The 17,261-nt window shown below is 38.3% G+C and overlaps 1 protein-coding gene and 1 gene segment (V, D, J or C); both read left to right on the top strand.

Moving 5' to 3' along the window:
* Window positions 1-6,449: 6,449 nt before the first annotated feature.
* On the top strand, window positions 6,450-7,353 carry LOC123328130. The segment is given in 2 exon segments: window positions 6,450-6,702; window positions 6,959-7,353. Coding segments are annotated over 2 exon segments (432 nt in total).
* Window positions 7,354-12,939: 5,586 nt separating this feature from the next.
* On the top strand, window positions 12,940-14,756 carry LOC112587885. The gene is made up of 3 exons (XM_025296052.3): window positions 12,940-13,062; window positions 13,268-13,776; window positions 14,589-14,756. The coding sequence occupies exons 1-3, from the start codon at window positions 13,014-13,016 to the stop codon at window positions 14,754-14,756; spliced, it is 726 nt and encodes a 241-aa protein (XP_025151837.3). The 5' UTR covers window positions 12,940-13,013.
* The last annotated feature ends 2,505 nt before the right edge of the window (window positions 14,757-17,261 follow it).

Raw genomic sequence — 17,261 nt, forward strand, 5'->3', positions numbered from 1 at the left:
CACAAAGAGGATGAGAAAACTTTGCAAAATAATTCATTTTAGTAGTTAGAATGAAAATTCAGAAAACTACATCACCCATGTAATAAATACACGATAACTATAAAAGGTAAAGAAACATTCTAAAAATAGAAGAAAAACCTGAAATAAAGAAGAATGATATGACCAGATGGGGAGGGTGACAAAGTAAAATTTTGTGATAAAATTGATACTGGAAAGGTATTACACTAAAAATTGGAAAACATTTGCATCCATGTGCCAAGGATAAAGGATTATAAATAGCAGTCAGAATGCAGATCTGAATGTAAGAATAATGCATGAAGTTAATAGAAAAAATTCAGAACTTGTTCATTACTTGTGTTAGATACACATTTCTTAAGCAGGACACAAGTATCTCTAAGCATCAAAATGAATCTATATTCATATATACATTCATTTTTTGTCACTTTTCTGTACAGCAGAGATGGGCACAACATTGTAAACCAACTATGCTTCATTAAAAAACTGATCTGTATTAAAATTATTTCAAAAGTTAAAAAGATAACTAGAAAATCTATTAAAGGATAACTAGTGAATATATTTACAGTATTATTATCTTATGAAATTTAATATTGATTATCAAAAATAATATATTATCAAATATCATCTATCACATATATCATCAAAGGGATCATTTTGATTTAAATATACCTCTTTCAAATTAACAAGAAAACAAATTGATAGAAAGACAAAGGTCTGAAGTAGGTTTTTGACAAGAGAAGATATTCAGATAGTCAATAAACATGTCATTCCTATAGGATACATAAGTTGACATAGCTAATTTACACTGGCAGAAATCAGAATACTGTTATATGTGGGGCAATATCATAAAGAGAGCACTGAAGGGCTGGTAATGCTCTGTTTCTTGATCTGAGTGCTGGTTATAAGAGTGTTGGTTACATGAAAATTTACCAGGCTGTACCCTTATATTACATTTTCTTACATGAATATAATACTCCAATAAAAACTAAAGTGATACATGAGGACCTCCTACAAATTATAAGGTAACAAGAACTAAAACTGAAATTTCAGGTGCTTTCATTCTAGTCTTCCTTTTCTGCTCCTGAAATATTTAAATAAGAACACATTTGTGAAACAAGCATGACTTCCGACCATGGGTAAGCCTTCTCTTAATAGACCTTAGATGAGAAATGTGTTATTGGTCTTTTTCATCTCTCCGGGATACAAATGTGACTTTTGACCTTTGGTATATAGTATTAGGACTCCCCTGGTGGCTCAGCGGTAAAGAATCTGCCTGCAATGCAGGAGCTGCAGGAGTCTCAGGTTCAATCCCTGGGTCAGGAAGATCCCCTGGAGAGGGCATGGCAATCCACTCCAGTGTTCTTGCCTGGGGAATCCCAGGGACGGGGGAGCCTGGTGGGCTGCCGTCTATGGGGTCACACAGAATCGGACACGACTGAAGTGATTTAGCAGTAGCAGTAGCAGTAGCTCTTTATTAGCCACACATTTTCCCCAAGACAAAAGATATACAGGAAATTAGAGCACAAGACAGAGAAAGTAAGAGAGAGCCATTCCGGTCCTTGATCTGAGTGGCATCACTAACATAATATTCTTTGATCATCAAAAAGACTGAGAAATCTATCCTGCTGCATAGGATGTGTACCTAAATGTTAATTGCTTTGTTTATCATGCTTTGGAAATTGCTTTGATTCGTGAGTTAGAGATGAGGAATAGATGCTTGTACTCAGTCTTGGGAAGTGCAATGAGAGGTGCTGCGCCACATTCCAAAGGCCGGCATACCACTCCAGTTACTTTTTCACTCACTTCCTCCTCTTCACGGCCTTTGAGCTCACTTTCTTTATCCTCACTTCACTTTTCCTGAAACATATTATCTTTGTTCCTTTTGTTTATTGAAATATTCTCAGTAATCAGCCAGTACCCAACAAATAGTAGGTGTTCAATAAACATTTATTGAGTAAAGAAATATTCATGACTGATGTTACTAGTAACTGCTAGTAACTAGTAATTGCTACGGATGCAATAGAATATTGAAAGGGTGAGTTGGATCTTCTATGAAAGTAGTAGAGAGTCAAAGAACATCACATAACTATCATAATGAAGACAGGGATATATTTGAAAATATTTATTCATAAACTCATTAATCCTTTCCTTCTATTTCCCTTTCTTTTCCTTCTTCCCACACTCTTTTTCCTTCCCTCCTCTCCTTACTCTTTTTTCCCTATCATTATTAGTGAAATATGTTCCCAAGTATTTTACTAAGCTCTTCCTGTGAATCTTCAGTTTATTCCTATACAAAATCCTTTTTCCAGTAAAATTCTTAATACTTTGTGTTTGTCATAAGGTAGTTGACACCAGATATTTTGAAAAATTAGAATTAACTATATTCCCCTACAAAGAGGTGGGAATTCTCCTAATTTTAGAAAAATGTATAAGAAAAATCAATCCATTTTCCATAACTATAAGCCAACAAAGGTGTTAAAGGTCCATATAATATTTCAGCAATGCTGTGTCCACAGGAGAGACAGTGCTTGCCAGAAAGCCTTTTCTGATTCCTGTTTTTTATCCCCATTCAGAAATAATCCCTACCAATTAAAAAAATTCATGTGCTGTCTTTGTACCAAATATGTCTTGCTTTAAAACATTCTACTGAAATCATCTTTATAAATTACAGAATTAATAAGTACTTTTTAACAGAACTGTAGTTAGTTCTACCACTAATTCATGCTAAGTCACTTCAGTCATGTCCGGCTCTTAGCAACCCTATGGACTGTAGCTTGCCAGGCTCCTCTGTCCATTGGATTCTCCAGGCAAGAATACTGGAGTGGGTTGTTGTGCCCTCCTCCAGGAGATCTTCCTGACCCAGTGATTGAATCCACATCTCTAATGTCTCCTTCATTGGCAGGCAGGTTCTTTACCATAGCACCACCTGGGAACCCTCTATTAGTAGAGATTTATCATTAGATGATCTTACAAGAAAAATAGTAGGAGTTAATAACTTGGAGCTCCATTGGCACATTGTGTATTTTAACTTTATTTCCCCAATAGCTGTGAAAAGAAGAGAAGCGAAAAGCAAAGGAGAAAAGGAAAGATTGCAAGCATCTGAATGCAGAGTTCCAAAGAATAGCAAGAGATAAGAAAGCCTTCCTCAGTGATCAATGCAAAGAAATAGAGGAAAACAACAGAATGGGAAAGACTAGAGATCTCTTCAAGAAAATTAGAGATACCAAGGGAACAATTCATGCAAAGATGATATCGATAAAGGACAGAAATGGTATGGACCTAACAGAAGCAGAAGATATTAAGAAGAGGTGGCAAGAATACACAGAAGTGTACAAAAAAGATCTTCACGACCAAGATAATCACAGTGGTGTGATCACTCACCTAAAGCCAGACATCCTGGAATGTGAAGTCAAGTGGGCCTTAGAAAGCATCACTATGAACAAAGCTAGTGGAGGTGATGGAATTCCAGTTGAGCTATTTCAAATCCTGAAAGATGATGCTGTGAAAGTGCTGCACTCAATATGCCAGCAAATTTGGAAAACTCAGCAGTGGCCACAGGACTGGAAAAAGTCAGTTTTCATTCCAATCCCAAAGAAAGGCAATGCCAAAGAATGCTCAAACTACCACACAATTGCACTCATCTCACATGCTACTAAAGTAATGCTCAAAATTCTCCAAGCCAGTCTTCAGCAATATGTGAACTGTGAACTTCCTGATGTTCAAGCTGGTTTTAGAAAAGGCAGAGGAACCAGAGATCAAATTGCCGACATCTGCTGGATCATGGAAAAAGCAAGAGGGTTCCAGAAAAACATCTATTTCTGCTTTCTTGACTATGCCAAAGCCTTTGAGTGTGTGGATAACAATAAACCGTGGACAATTCTGAAAGAGATGGGAATACCAGACCATCTGACCTGCCTCTTGAGAAATCTGTATGCAGGTCAGGAAGAAACAGTTGGAACTGGACATGGAACAACAGACTGGTCCCAAATAAGAAAAGGAGTACGTCAAGGCTGTATATTGTCACCCTGCTTATTTAACTTATATGCAGAGTACATCATGAGAAACCCTGTACTGGAAGAAGCACAAGCTGGAATCAAGATTGCTCGGAGAAATATCAATAACCTCGGATATGCAGATGACACCACCCTTATGGCAGAAAGTGAAGAGGAACTAAAAAGCCTCTTGATGAAAGTGAAAGTGGAGAGTGAAAAAGTTGGCTTAAAGCTCAACATTCAGAAAATGAAGATCATGGCATCCGGTCCCATCACTTCATGGGAAATAGATGGGGAAACAGTGGAAACAGTTTCAGATTTTGTTTTTCTGGGCTCCAAAATCACTGCAGATGGTGATTGCAGTGATGAAATTAAAAGACGCTTATTCCTTGGAAGGAAAGTTATGACCAACCTAGATAGCGTATTCAAAAGCAGAGACATTACTTTGCCAACAAAGGTCCATCTAGTCAAGGCTATGGTTTTTCCTCTGGTCATATATGGATGTGAGATTTGGACTGTGAAGAAGGCTGAGCGCCGAAGAATTGATGCTTTTGAACTGTGGTGTTGGAGAAGACTCTTGAGAGTCCCTTGGACTGCAAGAAGAAGGAGATCAGCCCTGGGATTTCTTTGGAAGGAATGATGCTAAAGCTGAAACTCCAGTAGTTTGGCCACCTCATGCAGAGTTGACTCATTGGAAAAGACTCTGATACTGGGAGGGATTGGAGGTAGGAGGCAGGAGGAGAAGAGGACAACAGAGGATGAGATGGCTGGATGGCATCACTGACTCAATGGACATGAGTCTCAGTGAACTCCGGGAGTTGGTGATGGACAGGAAGTCCTGGCATGCTGCAATTCATGGGGTCGCAAAGAGTCAGACACGACTGAGCCACTGAACTGAACTGAACTGAACTGAAGCTCTTTCCTTAATCTGAACCTTTGCCGATACTGTGCTCTTTGGTCAGAATGATTTTTCCCAAGTACTTGTTTAAAACACTTATATGTACTCAACCTTTAGAGCCCAGGTCAAGCAACATTACTTCTTATGTGAAATCTCAGAGGGTAATATTGCTAACATTTAATTATAAATATTCTTGGATCTGGTCCCCTCTTAAGATGGTTTGACAGGAATATTTGCCACTGAGGGCCATTTTATATTTATATTCATTCAAACTGTTCCCTACGAGGCATGAAGAGATTCCTTTTAGTCCACAAACCAAAGCACGGTCAAGTTCTCTTCTCTTCATTTAACAAATATCTCCTTCACAGCACAAGACCCAGAGATAGGCTCTAGCAAATACGATGGTGTGAGTTGGGAAAGGGCAACCTTCTCCAGTGGGTGACTATTCTGTCTTGGTTTACATCCTTCTGTGTAAACTGCGGCAGGGGTCCTGATCTGCATGAAGACCAGGGAACTTTTAAAACATCCCCAAGCGCTGCTCCAGGACCTTTGCTCTTTTAGGGTGGGAGTGGAGCCTTCACCAACATAGCATTCCTAGATTTGTCTTCATTTGGAGTTCAAATCCAACATGCCTGAAAAGGAAAAGTTATCCCAATCATATGCATTTCAAAGAACTTTGTTAACTCATGGGATTTTCCTTTTCCATTACATCCTAAACCTGCTTCTCTTTCTGTTTCTATATATAAAGTAATTCAGATTCAGATTTACTTTTGACTTTAAATAAGTTTTGAGATGTTTACTGTTTGTATAAATACATGGCAACACTTCAAAGACATTAAGGACCCTATAGTGGGTTGGAGGGCGGGCCCCGAAAGATACATTCACATCCTAACCCACAGAAACTGTGAATGTGAACTTACTTAACAAAGAACCTTTTCAAATGTAATTAAGCAAAGGATATCAAATCCAATCATACTGGATTGTCTTGGTGGGGCCTCAATCCAGTGCCAAGTATCCTTTTAAGAGACACACAGGTGAGAAGTGTGTCCTTCCTCACCAGGAAGTCCTTGTGAGGTCTTCTCGATAGAGGAGGAGGTTAGAGGTATACAGTCACAGGCAAAGGACCACATGGAGCCACCAGAAGCCATAAGAGGCACAGGAGGAGTCTCTTCCAGAACATCTGGAAGGAGTATGTTCCTGCTAACACCTTGTTGTCAGACCTCTGGCCTCCAGGTTGAAGGGAACCGATTCTTATTTTTTGGAGCCATCGAATTCGTGATGATTTGTTATGGGAGAACTAGGGCTACTGGGGCTCACAGTTTTCCAAAGGTAATATTTTTAAATAGCTACAAGCAACTCCTGACTGTTTACATTCATGGAAGGGCACTTTTAAATTGCTCTTTGGGACATTTGCATTCAAATTCTCATATATGCAAACATACATATTTATTTATCATTCAACAAATGTTTGAGTAATCACTATTTACCAGGTATTACTGGATCAGCAATTTTTGATCCCGTCACAGAGGGGCAGCATCTGCAAACATAGACACTCCCTGGGGAAGATGGGTGGGTAATAAGGTAGTAAGTCTGATTGGCTGTCTCACATTGTAGTCACTCCTTTCTATTTTCTTTCCAAAAGGCAGTATAGACTACATTTCTATAGATCTGGAAGAAGCTGATACAAGAGAAACCCTTTTAGGAGCAGGCAGATTCAGCAACTCTTTCTGAAGAGGAAGAAAAGGGAGATGCTACTGTTAGCACCAGTGTTGACCTTATGGATACAAATATCACGTGAGTTTGATTGCTCCCAGAAAATTCAGCACAGAGGAATCTTATATACAGGCAACTGTAGGAGTGGGATTTTCTGACTGAGAGCAGGATGTTGAGAAAAACATAAAAACTAAAATGTGGGAGATAGAGGGAACTGGGGAAGGAGACATGGAAAGAAGGAGAAAATACACAAGAAGAATGAAAGAGACCATTATAGCTGAGAGAATAAACATCTAATCAGATTTTCTCTGTTACTTCTCATTGCTTTTCTGAACAGAAATGAATGGACAACAGATAAAGCATTTTCCTGAATTCTTGCTTCTGCAAGAAGGAGAGAACTTTAACACATACTGCAATTCCTCAAGCACCTTTTACAGTTTACAGTGGTATAAGCAGAGGCCTGGGGGCAGTCCTGTCCTCTTGATGATATTAGCTAAACGTGGAGAAGTGAAGACACAGTGGAGATGGACAGGTCGGCTTGGAGAGTCCAAACAGCACAGCTCCCTACACCTCACGGCTGCCCAGCTCTCAGATGCAGGAACCTACTTCTGTGCAGAGGCACAGTGCTCTGGAAGCACCTGCTGCCTGTCCCCAAACCTCACTGTGGGCTCCAGCGGTCGCTCCTCCTCATCTCTTCTCAGAGCAGGGGCCAGAGATAGCTGAATTTATGATGTCTATGAAAATTGAATTTTTAATTAAAAAAAATTCCCCAGACTCAGTGTTACTGAAGAATTCTGTCAAACATTGAATTATACACATTTTTTTTGCAGAAAATATAAAGAAAATAATTCTTCACTCATTTTATGAGGCTAATATTACCCTGATACTCAAATCAGACAAAGACCATAAAGAACCAAAAACTACAGGGAAATGTCTTTTATCTTGGAGATAGACACAAATTTCTGAAAAAATTTTAGCAAGTAAAATTCATTGATATATAAAATAAATAATATACTGAGCACAAATGTAATTTCATTCAAGAGTGCAAGACACTTTAATATTGAAAATCAATGGATGGAATTTACCATATTAACAGGGTAGAAAAGAAAAATCATATCATCATAGTAATCTAGTCAGGAAAAAAGGATTTTCAAAAATTCAGTAGTCAGTTATGGTGAAAACTCTGAGCAACACAAGAAGATGGGGAATCTCCTCAATAGCTAATGGTATTCTTACTAGTAAAAAACTATGATTTTCTCTAATAAATAGAACAAAACCAGAATGTCCATTCTCGTCTCTCCTTCTGTACAGTGCTAGATGTCGGAGCCAGGGCAATAAAGAAAGTAGATGTAACAATCTAATAGAGTTGAAAGAAAAAGTAAAACTGCCACCATTTGCTGGTAACATGATTATCTATGTAGAAAATCCAAAGAATATACCCCTAAAATTATATTAGGGAAAACCAAATTAAAATTAGAAAGAGAAAACACTTCACATCTATCATAAGGGCTAAAATGAAGATTACTGACAATACCAAGTTCTGGCAAGGAAGCAGAGAAATCAGATCATTCATGCATTGCTGGTGGGTGAATGGCCCAGTCATTCTAGAAAACAATCCAAGAGTTTCACATAAACTTAAATATTCACTTACTGAACAACCCAGCAATCACACTCCTGGGTATTTATGCTTGAGAAAGGAAAACTTTATGTTCACACAAAAATATGTACATTAGTACTTGAAATTAACCAGTGATCTTCACCGAATGAACAGATAAATATCCTATAGTACATTTACACAATGAGATACTATTTATAAATCTTTCTCAACTTCAATAGGGTTATTTTGCAATAAATCATTTTAAGTTGAAACAATGGTAAGTCAAAAGTTCATTTAATATGGGAAGGAAATCTAAAAAAGAGTGGAGATCAATATATACATGTATAACAGATTTTCTTTGCTGCACTGCAGAAACTAACATTGTAAAGAAACTATACTTCAATAAAAATAAATTAAAATTTTAAAAATGATAACCCATCTAATATATTTAACCTAGCTTCCCTTGAAAGTGAAAGTCACTCAGTCGTGTCTGACTCTTTGTGACCCTGTGGACTGTCTATGGAATTCTCCAGGCCAGACAAATGAAGTGGGTAGCCTTTCCCTTCTCCAGGGCATCTTCCCAATCCAGGGATCGAACACAGGTTTCCTGAATTGCAGGCGGTTTCTTAACCAGCTGAGCCACAAGGGAAACCCAAGAATACTGGAGTGGGTAGCCTATCCCTTCTCCAGAAGAACTTCCTAACCCAGGAATCAAACCAGGGTCTCCTGATTTGCAGCAAATTCTTTACCAACTCAGCTATCAGGGAAGTGGTAGCTTCCCTTAAATGTGGCCAATACTTACAGTAGCCTACAGTTGGGAAAAAATTGTCTCACACAGTCTCTTTTATACTAAAATGATGAAAATCTTATGAATGTGTTGAGTACTGTACTGAAAGTGAAAATCAGGGTGGTTATATGGGTATGAAATGGCTGTAAATGTGTTGGTTGTTTACACTCATGATTTTGAGGCTGGCCAGGAGCTCAGCTCACTGCTGCTGCCCAGAATCACCAGGAAATATCATACTGCATATTGCTAGCTCAGGAAAAGATAAAACTTCAATATTCCAAGTATGGTTTCTACTGAATGCTTACCACTTTCTCACTACTGTAAAGTCAAAAATCCTAAATTGAATTATCCTAAATTAAGTTGGGGACAGTCTGTAGTGATTAAAAAGAAAAGATTATTGATATATGCAATAGTCTAGATGGATCTCAGGATGTTATGCTGAGTAAAAAAAATCAATCTCAGAGGCTACATGGTGTATGATTACACTTACTGGATTATTATGATTGTATACATAGTGTGATTCTACTTATACAACACTCTCAACAGGATAAAATACAGAGATGAAAGTAGATCAGTAGTGACCTGGGTTGCAAATAATTGCAGGCTTCATGAGGGTGTGCAAAGAGGGTTTCTTTTAACAATTCTATGTCATGATTTCAATGGTGGTAACAAGAGCCTATATATGTGATAAAGTTTCACAGGGCTATGCATCAAAACCAGAGTGCATATAAAACTGAGGTATCAGATCACGATTTGTATTTTAATAAAATTTTGGCAATATAAATTTCCTGGTATGTATATGTAATTATTATATTAGCATATATATTTTAGAATATCAAGCTGCTCCCCAGGCTGTTGTGGGCCTTTGTGGTCTTTTCTGCCTAGTTACAAATGGAAACCAAGGCATCAGCAGTTTTCAAGGGTTGCAGAGATGGGGATGGTTGGCAAAGCAAGTTCTTTAGGGTGGTGGAATGGTTCTGTACCCTAATTTTAGTGGTGGTAATAAGAATTTACAAATGTGATCAATTTCACAACTATGCATAAAAAGGTGGATATAAAACATGTGATAAATGTAATATACTGATACATATAATATATGTATTATCTTGCTGTTCCCAGACTGCTCTGGGCATTTGTGGTCTCCCCTGCTTCCTTGTAAATAATTAGAAACCAGGACATCAGCTGCCTGTCACTCAGAGTTCATAGGGGACAGAAGAATAGATGGTTCAACCTCATATAAACTCTCCTCCCTGTATCATTCATTAATGAGTTCTTTTGCACTTAATTTCTAAGAACTGGCACTGTTTTGGAGACTGTGTCTATACTTCCTTTTCTACTTGTTTGTTTGCTTTTGTTTCTTTTAAATGAATTTATCTATTAAAATGATGAAACCAAGTGGAAGATTGAGAGATACATACTTCATGATCATGTATACAAAACTTCAATCATTAAGTTCTATGGTATTGACATATACTAAGTGTTTGAACAGGATTGGAAAAGGTCAGTATTCATTCCAGTCCCAAGAAAGGCAATAACAAAGATTGTTCAAATTATTATGCAATTGTGCTCATTTCACATGCTAGTAAGATTATGCTTAAAATCCTTCAGCTAGCCTTCAGCAGTACGTGAACCAAGAAATTCCAGATATACAAACTTGGTTTCAAAGAGGCAGAGGAACCAGAGATCAAATTACCAACATTCATGGGATTATGGAGAAAGCAAAGGAATTCCAGAAAAACATCTGTTTCATTGACTACACTAAAAACTTTGTGTGGATAACAACAAACTAGAAAATTCTTAAGGAGATGAAAATACCAGCCCACCTTACTTGTTTCCTGAGAAACCTGAATGCAGGTCAAGAAGCAACAGTTAGAATCAGACAAGGAACAACTGACTGGTTCCAAATTGGTAAAGGAGTACATCAAGTCTGTATTGTCAGTCCTCTTATTTAACTTATATGCAGAGTATAACATGCGAAATGTCGGGCTGGATGAATCACAAGCTGGAATCAAGATTGCTGGGAGAAATATCAAAAACCTTGGATATGCAGATGATACCACTCTAATGGGAGAAAGTGAAGAGGAACTAAAGGGCCTCTTGATGAGTGTGAAAGAGGAGAGTGAAAAAAACTGGCTTGAAACTCAACATTCAGAAATCTAAGATCATGGCATCTGGTCCCATCACTTCATGGCAAATAAAGGGGAAAAATATAAGTAATGACAGATTTTACTTTCTTGGGCTCCAAAATCCCTATGGATGGTGACTGAAGCCATGAAATTAAAAGATGCTTGCTTCTTGGAAGAAAAGATATGACAAACCAGCAGGTGGGCTAAGTCGCTTCAGTCGTGTCCGGCTCTGCATCCCTATGAACCGTAGCCCTCCAGTCTCCTCTGTTCATGAGATTTTCCAGGCAAGAATATTGGAGTGGGTTGCCATGCCCTCCTCCAGGGGATCTTCCTGGCCCAGGGATCAAACCCACATCTCTTATGTCTCCTGAGTTTGCAGGCATGTTCTTAAACACTTGTGCCCCCAAGAAACTTAAGATGGCATATTAAAAAGCAGATACATCACTTTGCTGACAAAGGTCTGTATAATCAAAGCTATGGTTTTTCCAATTGTCATGTGTGGTGTGAGAACTGGACCATAAATAAGGCTGAATGCTGAAGAATTGATGCCTTTGAATTGTGGTGCTGGAGAAAGCTCTTGAGAGTCCCTTGGGCTGCAAGGAGGACAAACCAGTCAGTCCTAATAGAATCAACTGTGAATATTCACTGGAAGGACTGATGCTGAAGCTGAAGCTCCAATACTTTGGCCACCTGATGCGAAGAGCCGACTCATTGGAAAAACTCTGATGCTGGGAAAGATTGAAGGCAAAAGGAGAAAGGTACAGCAGAGGATGAGGTAGTTAGATAGCATCATTGACACAATGGACATGAATTAGAGCAACTTTGGGACATATTGAAGTACAGTGTAGCCTGGGGTGCTGCAGTCCATGGGGTCACAAAGTTTGGACATGACTTACTGACTGAACAACAACAAAAAAGTGTTTAAAACCTGTAGATACCAAGTTTTGTAGGAGAACATTACAGCATTATGTCACAGAAAGATTTGGCATACTTATCTTGAATTTATTTTACAAAGAGAAAAATAATGAGCCACTAACAAGTGAGACTGAACACTTTGGACCAATGACATAGAAAATGTGACCTCAGGACAATTCCAGGACACATGGTCTAATAAATGCAATTCTATAAGTGGAGGGGACAGGACTGAATATCCTGATCTTCCTCAAAGTCTAATAAATAAGACTCAATGTCAAATTTCAAAAGAATATTTTATTCCTGTATAATTTCATTCAAAATTTAAAACTGAATAGATGCTGAAAGTCAGATGAACTGATTTTTTTGGTCATTTCATGGTGAAGTAATTTTATTTATTGAAAAACCTAAATAGAGTCACAAAACTCAATACAAAGACAGAGATATATTAATGATTTTGAATAAAATTTCCATTCACCAAGAAGCCTAAGATCTTCAAGTTTTTTTAAAAGAGTCATTACATTCTGGGTGGAGAAAAGTAAGAATAGGCTGAATGAATGACCTGTTAGTAGATTACAGAAAGTTTCATAGGCTATAGTAAATTATATCTTAAACAGGATGGCAAAACTATTTTGCTGAATAATTATCAATGGACTTCAATTTGTGTAATATTCAGTTCTCCTTCTCTCAAATTTTAATACTGATTGCTTTTTTCATGCCTTCTTTCAGGATCTGCCTAATTTAATGACCAGGGAACGACAAGCAGACAAAGTAAAGGTTTGTGGTGAGCAGACTTTTTCCCATGTGTGCACAGACCACATGGTCTATGAACATGACAGCCCCCACTTCCTGTTGCAGGGAGTCACACAGGTACTGGGTAGTATGTATATGTGCTGCCAGGCACTCAAAGACACCGAACTCTCAGCTTGAGGCAGAACTAAGCACATTTGAACAGGAGAATCCACGCCTCATGCTGCTCTCCAGTCTGCTCTGGGTGTTCCTGGCCGTTGCCTTCTCTGGTAGGGAGGCTCCCAAACATGGGTGCAAGTGTTCAGGGTGAAAGGCCTGCACACAGGTGCATGGAGCTTCACAGGGACTTGGGGAGGAAAGGATTGGAGAAAAGCAGGCATCTTATGATTTTAATTTTTTGTCTTTGGATCCTAAAGAACTCCTACACTATTTTATTCACTGCTTCATCTTTGTTTTCTGATTTTTTTCCCACAGGATCTGGTGTGGCCCAGAAAGTTATTCAAGACCAGTCAGATGTATCCAGCCAAGTGGGGCAGTCAGTCACCCTGAATTGTCGGTATGAAACAAGTTGGACTGCTTACTACCTTTTCTGGTACAAGCAACTTCCCAGTGGACAGATGACTTATGTTATTCATCAGGGTTCATTAGTCACAAATGCAAGTAAAGACCGCTACTCTGTAAACTTTAAGAAAGCAGATAAATCTATCAGCCTCACCATTTCAGCTTTACAACTGGAAGACTCTGCAAAGTACTTCTGTGCTCTCTGTGAACTCACAGTGCTTGAATTAATAGGAAAAGCTGTACAAAAACCCCAGAGCTTAGTAAGAGAGAGCCCCTCTGCTGCAAGACCCCAGCTGAAATGCACACCCGCAGACCCCAGACAAGAAATGATAGTCCTGTGGTTATTTAAGTTGTGGTCTGGATCAGAAGATTTAGTTCAAGTTAAAGGCACCTTCTACGTTATTTGGAAACAGGTGTCCAAAGTAACTTTCTACTACTATATTCTCCACTTGAATTTTTGACTTTAAATCAACTGTACAGAACATGTGTAAAGTTGTCTAAATTTGAAAACCTGCCCCATAAATACTTTAAACTGGCAGTTTTATGTCATCACAAACCTGGGTCTAGTTGTGTGGAGTCACCATCAAAACTACTTCCTTAATCATTTCCTCTTAGACTTTGTGTCAGGGCACAATCAGAAAAGCAGAACCATGCGTGATGTAGAATAAGAGATTTGTTCTAGGGATTAGACCTCAGGCAATGGCTAGAGCTGGTGGACGAGTCTGTACAAAGTTGTTATCTTTATATCTAGTGTTGAGACTAAATTCACTTTAAGTCAGATTAGAGTAAAATTGATGCTTTTGAACTGTGGTGTTGGATAAGACTCTTGAGAGTCCCTTGGACTGCAAGGAGATCCAACTAGTCCATCCTAAAGGAAATCAGTCCTGAATATTCACTGGAAGGACTGATGATGAAGCTGAAATTCCAATACTTTGGCCACATGGTGTGAAGAACTGACTCATTGGAAAAGACCCTGAAACTGGGAAAGATTGAAGGTGGAAGGAGAAGGGGATGAAAGAGGATGAAATGGTTGGATGGCATCACTGACTCAATGGACATTAGTTTGATTAAGCTCTGGGAGTTGGTGATGGACAGGGAAGCCTGGCATACCGCAGTCTATGGGGTCGCAAAGAGTTGCACACAACTGAGCAACTGAACTGAACAAAACTGAACTGAGGGTAACATTTGCAAAGGAAAGTCTGATGGGGACAAAAGTGTGGACAAACCGTGACAGACAAAGTCATACTTGAACTATGAGGACAACTGGAACCCACAGACTTGTCTGTCCCTCACCTCCTTCAGTCTCACAATAGTGGGTGACTTTGAAGAGAAGTGGGTGTCATTTGCCATCACGCTACACGCATACTTGGCCCAAGACAAAGAAGATGAGGAGGACATCTAACGGGAAGTGGAGGAGTTATGAGTCAACAATAAGATGAGCTAGTTCATCAGCAGCAATGTGTAGAAAAAGCATTTGTGAAAATCCAATAGTCAACCATAGTGGAAACTCTAAGAAACACAGGAATAATGGAGAAGTTCCTCAACAGCTCTTAGCATGTTTACTGGTAAGACTATATTTTTCCCTAAGGAAGGGAACAAAGGGAGAATATCCACTTTGATCACTCTCCTTCAGCAAGTGCTGGATGTTGTAGCCAGTGCAGCAAAGCAAATAAATATATAAACAATCTTCTAAGCCAGAAAGGCAGTCAAATTACCACTATTTTCTATCTATGTAGAAAATCCCAAAGAATATGCCCTCCAAAACTCCTACAACTATTAACTGGGTTCAGAAGGTCTCAGGATATATAAGGTAAACACACAAAATAAAATGCATTTTTATATACTATCAGTAAACATGTGGATACCTAAATTAAAAATATAATACTATTTACAACGGCTCAAGAAAGATCCTAAATCCTTAGGCATAAATCTAAGAAAACATGTACAGAACTTAAACACAGAAAGCTACAAAACACTGGTACTTCCAAAAAATAAAAATAGCTGATTATTCTAGCTATTATCCTAGAAAGACCAACTTTCCCCCAGTGGAGCTGCATAGGCGCTTTTAGAGAAAAAAACAAAACAAAACTGATGGCACATGTATTATGACCTCTTTTTGGACTTGATTCTGTTTACTGACTTCTTTATTTTATCCTCATACCAACAGACCATTCTGTCTTAATTACTGGGGCTTTGTACACATTTTGAAATCTGGAAATGCAAGTAATGTTTTCTTTGTCTTATTCAAGGCTTATTCTAGGTCTTTGCACTTCCATATAAGGTATAGAATAGCTTCTACCACAAGAGATTGAGGTAATTTAATTAGGATTGTGCTGAATTTATGAATTCATTTAAGACAATTGACGTCTTAACATATGGAGTCTTTAGATCCATAAGCTCTTTATTTATGTCCCCTCTAATTTCTTTCATTAATTTAGGTCCTCTCTAATTTCTTTTGTTAATGTTAAGATTTTTGTAGAGGACTTGCATTGTTGCTGTTGTTTAGTCTCTGTCGTGTCCAGCTCTTCGCGACCCCATGGACTGTAGCCCGCCAGGCTCCTGTGTCCATGGGATTTCCCAGGCAAGAACACTGGAGTCGGTTGCCCCTTCCTTCTCTAGGGGATCTTCCCAACTGAGGGGTATTTTCTACATGTACAAATGTATGATGTGTAAATAAAAATAGTCCACCTGGCTGGCAGGCAGACTCTCTACCACTGAGCCACCTGGGAAGCAAGGCTAATTATAACAATTTTATCTTTTTTTTCATATGGCTTTTTTACCTTAATTGACCTAAATGCCCAGCATCAAATCCAGAGCTAGGACTAATTGGGTTAAGAAAAATGTGAATACAGGGAATTAATTATGCCCTGAAATAGCCAGAACAGAGCTAGGATACCTGTCAATATGAGAACAGACTTAGCCCAACAGCCAAACAGATGGTACCAACCTCTTGTTTGGGGTTTTGAAAACACTATTTCATTGATCAGCCTTAGGAAATGGTCTTTCCTGACATTAGTGTCTGTAGGTGGCAAGGACTGGTAACCACTTATTGGAGAGGAATCAAGAAGAGGTCTTGCATACCTTATATTAAATTAGTTCCCAAGCATTTGATAAAGACATTTTAATTGCATTTTCTTTTTTTAAAGCCTTTACATTTTTTAAATTTATTTTTTAATTTAAATTTATTTATTTTAATTGGAGGCTAATTACTTTACAGTATTGTATTTGTTTTGCCATACATCAACATGAATCTGCCACAAGTGTACACGTGTTCCCCATCCTGAACCCCCTCCCACCTCCCTCCCTGTACCATCCCTCTGGGTCATCCCAGTTGCCCGCCCCCAAGCATTCTGTATCTTGCATTGAACCTGGACTGGTAATTCATTTCTTATATGGTATTATACATGTTTCATATGGAATTTAGAAAGATGGTAATGATAACCCTGTATGCGAGATAGCAAAAGAGACAAAGATGTATAAAACAGTCTTAATTGCATTTTCTAATGCTTTTGGTAGAATCTAGAAATAAAATTGATTTTTGTGTTTGGTGACTGTATCAATGCACTAATAGGTTCTAGCTCTTAAACAGCTTGTTTAGAGGTACTTTGTATTTTCTACATGTATAAACTTGTGATCTATAAATTAAAATAGTTTTGCTTCTCCTTTTCAAACTTAATATATCTTATTTTCTTCCCTGGTTTGATCCCAGGCCCTCCATTAAGACAGTGAATAGGAGTACCTGTCTTGTTTGTGATCCTGTAGGGAGTAATATTGACTTTGATATTTTCATTGATGCCCTTTATTAGATTTTGGAATTTCTCTTTTATTTTTGGATTGTTGGGAGTATTCATCATGCAGAGACATTAGCCTTTCATCAAATTCTCTTGATTTTTTAAAAGTAAATTAA

Source organism: Bubalus bubalis, chromosome 11 (genome assembly GCF_019923935.1).
Source record: "Bubalus bubalis isolate 160015118507 breed Murrah chromosome 11, NDDB_SH_1, whole genome shotgun sequence".
Classification (NCBI taxonomy): domain Eukaryota; kingdom Metazoa; phylum Chordata; class Mammalia; order Artiodactyla; family Bovidae; genus Bubalus; species Bubalus bubalis.

Bases quoted from the DNA above. Each gene is read 5' to 3' on its own strand.
- LOC112587885 (XM_025296052.3), top strand. From the start codon at position 13,014: ATGCTGCTCTCCAGTCTGCTCTGGGTGTTCCTGGCCGTTGCCTTCTCT. The intron at 13,063-13,267 runs GTAGGGAGGCTC...TTTTTCCCACAG, and splicing joins CCTGGCCGTTGCCTTCTCTG to GATCTGGTGTGGCCCAGAAA. The intron at 13,777-14,588 runs GTAACTTTCTAC...AAACCGTGACAG, and splicing joins TTTGGAAACAGGTGTCCAAA to ACAAAGTCATACTTGAACTA.